This window comes from Limulus polyphemus, unplaced genomic scaffold (genome assembly GCF_000517525.1).
Source record: "Limulus polyphemus unplaced genomic scaffold, Limulus_polyphemus-2.1.2 Scaffold6882, whole genome shotgun sequence".
Classification (NCBI taxonomy): Eukaryota; Metazoa; Arthropoda; class Merostomata; order Xiphosura; family Limulidae; genus Limulus; species Limulus polyphemus.
The window spans coordinates 7,457-17,674 of record NW_013672492.1 but is presented as its reverse complement, the minus strand read 5'-3'; the positions used below and the strand labels follow the sequence as shown (position 1 = coordinate 17,674).

At 35.7% G+C, this 10,218-nt stretch overlaps 1 protein-coding gene across 1 annotated transcript in view; it reads right to left on the bottom strand.

Annotated features, from left to right (window-relative positions):
• Positions 1 to 756: 756 nt before the first annotated feature.
• The window catches only part of LOC111089640 (nose resistant to fluoxetine protein 6-like), an 11,297-nt gene continuing 1,835 nt past the window's right edge, over positions 757 to 10,218 (bottom strand). Inside the window, exons 2-7 of the mRNA XM_022402523.1 lie at positions 9,317 to 9,519; positions 7,837 to 7,951; positions 6,076 to 6,160; positions 4,029 to 4,135; positions 2,512 to 2,682; positions 757 to 938 (exon numbers count right to left, since the gene is read on the bottom strand). Of these exons, the coding sequence (XP_022258231.1) occupies positions 757 to 938; positions 2,512 to 2,682; positions 4,029 to 4,135; positions 6,076 to 6,160; positions 7,837 to 7,951; positions 9,317 to 9,519 (863 nt within the window). The remainder of the gene's footprint in view (positions 939 to 2,511; positions 2,683 to 4,028; positions 4,136 to 6,075; positions 6,161 to 7,836; positions 7,952 to 9,316; positions 9,520 to 10,218) is intronic.

Here is a 10,218-nt window from a genome sequence, read left to right as displayed (position 1 = left end):
AATTTAAGAAATAGAAAATAGCTTAGAATTTATGGAACTTCAGATATAACAGATAAAGTTTCAAATCTCTATGTGTAATAAATGTTTGGACTAACGTAAGAAAATGTATTTTTAGTCCTATAACATGTTAATGTGTCATATTCCGCTGGTTCTTCCTACACCTTAAATTTGAGAAAGTCCTATGTATTTATTCGTTTGTTTGTTTTTGAATTTCATCACCACCCACCGCCAACCCTTGGGCTACTATTTTGCCGGCGAATAGTGGGGTTGACCGTCACATTATAACGCCGCCACGGTTGAAAGGGCGAGCATGTTGGGTGACGGGGATTCGAACCCGCGACCTTCAGATTGGGAGTCGAGCGCTCCCTAACCATCAGGCCATGACATGGAGTTGAAATACTTTTTTATTTCATAAAGCACCCAGATGTGGTTGATTAAATCCGTGTAGGATTGTCTTTAAAAGAAAGGGTGGTTGTTATTGGTGGATTTAATCAGTTTAGAATTGTCTTTTAAAGAAAGGGTGGTTGTTATTGGTGGATTTAATCAGTCTAGGATTGTCTTTGAAAGAAAGAGTGGTTGTTATTGGTGGATTTAATCAGTCTAGGATTGTCTTTGAAAGAAAGAGTGGTTGTTATTGGTGGATTTAATCAGTTTAGGATTGTCTTTGAAAGAAAGGGTGGTCGTTATTGGTGGATTTAATCAGTTTAGAATTTTCTTTGAAAGAAAGGGTGGTTGTTATTGGTGGATTTAATCAGTCTAGGATTGTCTTTGAAAGAAAGAGTGGTTGTTATTGGTGGATTTAATCAGTCTAGGATTGTCTTTGAAAGAAAGGGTGGTTGTTACCTGACAAAGAAGAATGTGTCCACTTGCAACAAAGAGTTCCAAATGGGCTAGAACAGTGACGTCCTTCTGTGCATCTCGGAAGTCAATGAGACGTTCTGGAATAGAATTTTAGTTTCAGCTAAATGAACAAGGAGTTTGTGTAGTTTAAACTTAGTTAGAGACCATATTCTAAAGTTATCATCATGTATCGAGTATGTTAATCTGTTCTTTAAAATGAGGAATTCTGGTGCTTTGGTTGTATTACACTCTACGTATCTATTACATTGTTCCATGGTATCTTCAGAGAGAAACCAGCGAGATTTTCGGTGTTCTCAAAAAACAACCAAAGGCTTTCTTTGTCTTTCTCAAAATTCTAAAGTGTAACCCTTAGTTTTTTAGCTTTCCAAAAACCTCAAAGAGGAATCTGTGAGCTTTCATGGGTTTCTCAAACCCCAAACTCTAAAGAGCAACCCCCAGTTTCTGTGACTTCCTCAAAAAAACCCAAAAGCAACACTGAGTCTCCTCAAATTCCCCCAGAAAGTATCCTCATAAGGTTTCTTTGTCGTACTCAGACGCTCAAAGAGCAGGCCATGAGCTCTTTTGAATGTGTTTTTCGAAGTCGCAAAGAACAGGTTGAGAGACTCATTGTTTTTCTCAAACAACAACAGTTGTTAACTGTGATTTCTTGGTTCCTCAAACATCCAAACAGCAGTAGTAGCCAAAGAAATAGAAGCTGGTATTCTGGACTACAGACATTGTTGTGGTATGTTGGTATTCAGGACTACAGACATTGTTGTGGTATGTTGATATTCTGGACTACAGACATTGTTGTGGTATGTTGGTATTCAGGACTACAGACATTGTTGTGGTATGTTGATATTCTGGACTACAGACATTGTTGTGGTATGTTGGTATTCTGGACTACAGACATTGCTGTGGTATGTTGATATTCTGGACTACAGACATTGTTGTGGTATGTTGGTATTCTGGACTACAGACATTGTTGTGGTATGTTGGTATTCTGGACTACAGACATTGTTGTGGTATGTTGGTATTCTGGACTACAGGCATTGCTGTGGTATGTTGGTATTCTGGACTACAGACATTGTTGTGGTATGTTGGTATTCTGGACTACAGGCATTGCTGTGGTATGTTGGTATTCTGGACTACAGACATTGTTATGGTATGTTGGTATTCTGGACTACAGACATTGTTGTGGTATTGTGCTAGACCCAACATTATCGGTTACTAATTAAGAAACCATCTATCACAATGATGTTCGTCAGTTGTATACAAACATTTTATTGAAAGTTTTGACTACAATAAATCATCTACACTCATTATTTCCACATCGCATGTACTAGTCCAGATCAGCTCAGCCTAAAATATGGCTTCCAGTAGCTTACCTTAAATTTCAATAAGAAGACAACGCTGTTTTCCAAACGTTCACTTGACTTCAAACAAGTATTAATTAACTTTTTAAAAGAAATTTTAAGTATTGTATCCAGAACACATCAATGTACAAGTGAAGATCACAAAATATGAATCTAAGGAATACTTTTACAATGCCACAGAAGTATCATAGATGGCGCTATAAGTGGCAGCAATAAATGCGAAGACTAGTAGTATACAGCTTTGTTTAAAATTATGGTGTAACACAGTTGTTACGTATTATTGGACAATACTCACTGTAAATGTTGAAATCTGACATGAGATACGTGTGGGCAAGAATAACCCAGGCCATTGTAAAAAAACGTAACCCGTGGAGAACTCCAATATTTTCTGGTCCAGTCTTTGTGTTCAGCAGGTCTTTTCCATTGGTGTAACTTGAAAAGGCTATCAGTATCACACAAAGAGTTTCTTCCAGGATTTGTTTTGGAAAAAAATTTAAGTATTAATTTTCAGCAAACAGAAATATCAGGAACACATCTAATAACTTTCTTAACCTGAAAATATCTTCAGAATTTAATATCTCGAATGAAGACACACCAAAAAAACATAAAGGCTGTCATTATTAACTTCACTGTCCACCCAATGATATTTAATAACTACTACTTCTCTTTATTACGTATTACAAACTAGATGACCAGTAATCGTAATTTCAGTAAAAAGATTGATCGCAGAGCTAATCGGCCAGATGATCACCAGTGATCATTAATTCACTAAACTTTCTTTCTTCATCCAGTATTTCTTCAGAAGAAACTTTACAATTGACTGATGGTCTAGTTTATGAAGATGAAAGTAATCAAATAGTACTACCAAAGTGTGTTTTTGAGTAACTGTCGAATTCGCGACCCGCATATTCCGAGTCGAGTTCCCTAACCACTTGGCCATGCCAGACCAAAAGTTATGGGTCAAACACACAACCTGGTGAAACATTAGAAACCACTACGCCTAAAACCTGTGATAAGAATAATATAAATTGTGGATATTCACGTTCCTCTTAGTTTGACCATTTCCGATCCAAAACTGTTTCGTATATCCTTTTCCACCAATGTATTAACGAGATATTTCTAAATGTGGGTGTAGATTACAAAGATAGAATATCACCACCGTTAACATTTAATGTTGTTTGTGAGTTTAAATTTCCTAGAGGCAGTTCTGAGAATATTAGATCCACCACCAGGTGGCTTATAACACGCTGGCTGGAAACAAAACTAGCCTGAGAGATGATTCTTCTCGTGAACGTGGGGCGATAAATCGGACAGTATTTAAGATTCTTTAAAATAGTGACGAAGAGAGAAGTCTGCATATCAATAGACTCTCTTGATCAATAGCTATGTATCAATCTTTCACTAAAAACTCCCGTTGCAAAATACTGTGACTATGTAATGATGGGTTCATGATAAGGCTGTAGTTTGTTAGAGACTGCTTCTGTTTTGTTTCTTGAGTGGAACGACGTCAGTATAGGGGCCGAAACGTCATCCCACTCATGAATTAAGGCTGTAGTTTGTTAGAGACTGCTTCTGTTTTGTTTCTTGAGTGGAACGACGTCAGTATAGAGGCCGAAACGTCATCCCACTCATGAATTAAGGCAGGAGCAGTCCACCGATATCCACACTTTCTAAAATGTCAATACAACAACAACGACTTATCATAATCATATTTATATAGCTGTGCACATTTTGTGTGAAACTGACGTCATAAAGGGACGTTACGTTTTTTTCTTATTGTTTATTTGTCTCTAATAATTCAGAGAAACGTACTTTCCTTCCTGTTTGGTGGTGGCGTGGTTTCTGGGTTACGATACTTTCTCCATAGTTCTATTGTTGTTCCGAGAATTACTAGCACTAGGAGTGTTCCCAATAAACACCTACAGTTAAAAAATGAACTGAGATGAACACCTACAGTTAAAAAATGAACTGAGATGAATGAACACCAACAGTTAAAAAATGAACAGAGATGAACACCTACAGTTAAAAACGAACAGAGATGAATGAACACCTACAGTTAAAAAACGAACAGAGATGAATGAACAACTACAGTTAAAAAATGAACAGACATGAATGAACACCTACAGTTAAAAAATGAACTGAGATGAATGAACACCAACAGTTAAAAATCGAACAGAGATGAACACCTACAGTTAAAAAATGAACAGAGATGAACACCTACAGTTAAAAAATGAACAGACATGAATGAACACCTACAGTTAAAAAATGAACAGACATGAATGAACACCTACAGTTAAAAAATTAACAGAGATGAACACCTACAGTTAAAAAACGAACAGAGATGAATGAACACCTACAGTTAAAAATGAACATATATAGTTAAAAAATGAACAGAGATGAACACCTACAGTTAAAAAATGAACAGAGATAAACACTTACAGTTAAAAAATGAACAGGATGAACACATACAGTTAAAAAATGAACAGAGATGAACACCTACAGTTAAAAAATGAACAGAGATGAACACCTACAGTTAAAAAATTTACAGAGATGAACATTTACAGTTTAAAAACGAACAGAGATGAACACTTACAGTTAAAAATGAACAGAGATGAACACTTACAGTTAAAAATGAACAGGATGAACACCTAAAGTTAAAAAATGAACAGAGATGAACACTTACAGTTAAAAAATGAAAAGAGATGAACAACAACAGTTAAAAAAGCGAACAGTGATGAACACTTACAGTTAACACCTACAGTTAAAAAATGAACAAAGATGAACACCTGCAGTTTAAAAATGAACGGAGTTCAATGAATACTTGCAGCTAAAAATAAAGAGATAAACATCTGCGGTTAAAATATGGAAAAGAGAGGAATATCTGTACTTAAAATACGAAAACAAAAAACCCGAAGAAAACGCTACATTTAAAACTAGAGATTTTATTGCATATTCTTTTATGCTCATTGCTCCATCTAGCGACAATAAAAAGCAATTTGATTATTAATATGTAGTTTTTGTTTGAGAAGCGCAGTTAGTAGATGGAAATTAACCATTAAATTGTTTATAGATTATTTATTCGGAGAATTTAGAAAAAACTGCTACGTTTTTATGTAGTTTCGAATCATCGTCGCTTCGTTTTAAGTCTACAGAATCATCGTCGGTTCGTTTTAAGTCTACAGATTCGTCACTGAACTTTGAATTGATTATTTATCTTTTTTTTTTAAATTTTAGGGGATTCTAAACAATATTCTGCAGCGTTATTATATTGAAAAAAATAAATCGCTAATTGTTATTAACTCGCTAATTTGTGCAAAAATCTTCACCGTTTCAACTGAAAGTGGCAACAACATAAGCTTACACATGAAACGTTTATTTGATGGACAACATAAGCTTACACATGAAACGTTTAATAAGCTTACACATGAAACGTTTATTTGCCAGACAACATAAGCTTACACATGAAACGTTTATTTGATGGATTGTCCATCAAAACGTGATCAATCTACGACCTTACTTTAAATAGTTTGATTGATTTAATTACTAATAACTCTTTCTAGCACAACTGAATTAAAATTTAACGAAAACGTGGAATTAATTAAGAATATTAATGGAATTGATTAACAATAGATAAAAGTAAATATACTAATTAGTACAAGAATACATCATAATGTTGCATGTAAAGATTTTAGATTTGAAAAAAAAAGAGAGAAAAAACTATCGAAAGAAGGAGATTTATGGGTAAAACAAAGTACCAACATTAATGTTATTTTGTACGTAATATTTCCAGACAGTTCATTAGGTAAATGTTTAGTAAAACTGAAGATTAAGATTAAATAGAAAGGTAATTTGTACTTACAGAACTGCAATCTGTTCTGAAGTCAACTTTAAATCTTCTTTCTGCTCACAGTGAGGTACTGACACTTGGAATTTCAGGTCTGCTACTGTTACACCAGTGAAGAGAAACGGAAAGTATTTTTTTCGTGTATTCATGGAAAGTTATACACACGGGGTATCTATGCTACCCGTTCCTAATTTTAAACTGAGACACTAAAGTAGAGGTATTTTGTCAACATCGCTAACCAGTAAATGTGGACTATTGTAATTCAATAGTAGACTGTCACTCTTATAAAGCACCCAAGTACTGAACGCGATTTTGTGTCAACGAGAAGCGAACCATGGACCTTCGGATTCACAGTAAGGTCAGTCCATGACAGGTAAATTACCTCCGAAACCGAAGGTTTGTAGATATTGATGCCATAGAGATGTAATATTTCGCCAAGTTTCACGTTTATATGTCAAACGGGTTTTATGGGAGAGGTCACCAAACATTTGACCCAAAATGGCCTACAGATGAGACCAGTAACATAACAGTACCAATAACATGTTTATTTTTGATGTTACAGTAAAAAGTAAACTATTGTTGGAAAAGCTCTAACAAGATATGCCATTCATATTATTTACCTTTGACCATAAAATGTTGACATTTGACCTTCATTTAGTTTGGGATCTTGATGGAATCGGAAGGTATTCACTGATTACTTTGTGTCGTTATAATTTTGTTTCGCAGTTGCATCGAAAGTCAGTACTTTTACAAAATGTAACCTGCCTGCTATCCGATGTGTTATCAAAGTTAGCAGATGTGTTATCAAAAGTAGCAGATGTGTTATCAGAGTTAGCAGATCTGTTATCAAAGTTAGCAGATGTGCAATCAAAGTTAGGAGATGTGCTATCAAAGTTAGCAGATGTGTTATCAAAGTTAGCAGATGTGTTATCAAAGTTGGCAGATCTGTTATCAAAGTTAGGAGATGTGTTATCAAAGTTAGCAGATCTGTTATCAAAGTTAGCAGATGTGCAATCAAAGTTAGGAGATGTGCTATCAAAGTTAGCAGATGTGTTATCAAAGTTAGGAGATGTGCAATCAAAGTTAGCAGATTTGCAATCAAAGTTATTTTTTTGTTGCTATTTTTTCGATGGTTAACGCACACCAACTTTGGCTACAGCAATCCCCAGCCTAGTCAGCTGCTATTCTCTTTGTTTGAAGTTCGTACAATTGTCCATTGAAATTTGACTCACAGTTATCCTCAATAAAACTTTTTATGGAACATGAAAGAAGATAATATAAATAGTAGTTAAGTGTACATCACATTGAGTAGATGTCCGATTGTATACTAATATGGTTATATTTGACACCAGTTTTCCGTCCCAGTGAAAAATCACCACACGATGCCAGATCACCACACTGAACTATTGGTAGGTATTAGAGGTGTCCTATACAGACTGACTGAATCATCTCAGTTGTTTCTCTTTTCCAACCGTATCTACGTAACGAGTTATTCCCTCCTGATGACATCTAATTAGCAGGCCCATTTTTTTTGGTACAAAGTTAGAGAGTGGTGTGAACTTCAGTATCGAACCTTGATTTTGGCCACCCGTTTTGGGGCTGACAGGTTAAGTGAGGTCAAAAGTCGACATCTCAAGATCAATGACCAGTCTTCTGAATGTTATAAAAATGACACATTTGGCTTGAGCGTGAGGAGGATTTTTCAGCGATAGTTGACTTTTTACTGCAACGTTAAAATGTTATATATTTTTGAATAATTATGTATTAAGGACTAACCTGCTCGTGCAACGTTTGCCAAGTCTTCTGCCGTACACGTTGATGGGATGCATACACCAACGGTGTGGTGTAGAAAGGATAAATATCCACTCATTCCTGCCAAATCCTGAAGCAGCTAAATTGTAAATAATAAATCTTAATCCAACGGTTTCAAAGTCACAGAAAGTAGACATTTATACAATACGGTTTCAAAGTCACAGAAAGTATACATATTGATAGTACGGTTTCGAAGTCACGGAAAGTAGACATTTATACAATACGGTTTCAAAGTCACAGAAAGTAGACATATTGATAGTACGGTTTCAAAGTCACAGAAAGTAGACATTCTTACAATACGGTTTCAAAGTCACAGAAAGTAGACATTCTTACAATGCGTTTTCGAAGTCACAGAGAGTAGACATCTTTACAATACGATTTAAAAGTCACAAAAATTAGACATTCTTACAATATGGTTTAAAAGTCACAAAAATTAGACATTCTTAAAAGTCACAGAAAATAGACATCTTGACAGAACAGTTCCTAAGTCACAGAAATTAGACATCTTGACAGTACGGTTTCTGAGCCACAGAAAGTAAACATCTTGACAGTACGGTTTCTAAGTCACAAGCAAAATAGACATCCGTACTGTGTGGTTTCAAACTCATGTAGTGTAGACTTACTAATTTTACGGTTTCTAAATCACATACACAAGTTGTACATCTTCAGTATACGGGTTGTAAATCACTTACACAAGTTGTACATCTTTAACATACGGGTTGTAAATCACTTACACAAGTTGTGCATCTTTAACATACGGGTTGTAAATCACTTACACAAGTTGTGCATCTTTAACATACGGGTTGTAAATCACTTACACAAGTTGTACATCTTCAATATACGGGTTGTAAATCACTTTCACAAGTTGTACATCTTTAACACGTACAATGTTAACAAGCTGAGCTGGATAGTGACAGCTAGAAAGCTCAGCTTGTTAACATTGTACACAGACTTCTGGCTGTCACTATCCAGCTCAGCTTGTTAACATTGTACACAGACTTCTGGCTGTCACTATCCAGCTCAGCTTGTAAACATTGTACACAGACTTCTGGCTGTCACTATCCAGCTCAGCTTGTAAACATTGTACACAGACTTCTGGCTGTCACTATCCAGCTCAGCTTGTAACATTGTACACAGACGGATAGTGACAGCCAGAAGTCTGTGTACAATGTTTACAAGCTGAACTGGATAGTGACAGCCAGAAGTCTGTGTACAATGTTTACAAGCTGAGCTGGATAGTGACAGCTAGAAGTCTGGTGAATATAAAGAATTATAGTGTTATTGTTATCACGAATATTAGGCCTAGTATTATTTCTGTTGAATTAAATATCAACTCTCGAGTAATTAGACTATTTTTTTCACTAAAACAGTTGATAATTATACTGAAATGTTAACTGTATAATTAATTCCAGTTCTGTTCAAGAATAACTGTATATATACTTACAGTCTCGTGCAGTCCGTGCTCTAACTGTTCCGTCTCCAGTGGTAGATTTGGTATTATCTCCAGAAGACAATACTTGCCTCGAAAAAGTTCTCTCTTACGTTTTTCTACCTTTACGATGATATTCAGACATTCTTCGTAAGACCCAAAGTCTGTGAGCGTTCCGTCTAGTAAGCCAGAAAAGGGTTTCCCCGAGGCGTCAAGCACTTGGGAAATTTAATGATAAAGATTCGATACAGTTTTTAATGTTTTCGTGACATAATTTATTTTATTAGAAAAACAAAAACAACACTACACTTAAAAAAAAAAGCGTTATGTTAGTTTTGAAAGTTTCGTGGCCCGAACGAAGTAACACGTTTCAACTTGTAACATTCACCCATTAAGAAAAGACCCCCCCCCCCAGTGTTACACAGCGCCATGTCTGCGGACTTACAACTCTAGAAACCGGGTTTCAATACCCGTGGTTTGCGGAGCAAAGATATCCCATTGTGTAGCTTTGTGCTTAACTTCAAACAAACAAACCCTTCAAGAAAAACACAATGCCAAACTGCTGTCATTGTTTCTAAATAAACGTAATTATAACAAATTATTGAATTCAATTATTTTCATTGTTATTAGTAGAATAACGATAAGAACATCACTCATGAATATATCTGTCTCTAATCCGCAGGTATGTATCAGTTTCTCACCCCATCTGTCCATCTTTCTGGGTATTCCTCCAGATGTCTGATTTAGTGTCAGTCTCTAATCCGCAGGTATGTATCTGTTTCTCACCCCATCTGTCCATCTTTCTGGGTATTCCTCCAGATGTCTGATTTAGTGTCAGTCTCTATCGCAGGTATGTATCTGTTTCTCACCCATCTGTCCATCTTTCTGGTATTCCTCTAGATGTCTGTATTTAGTGT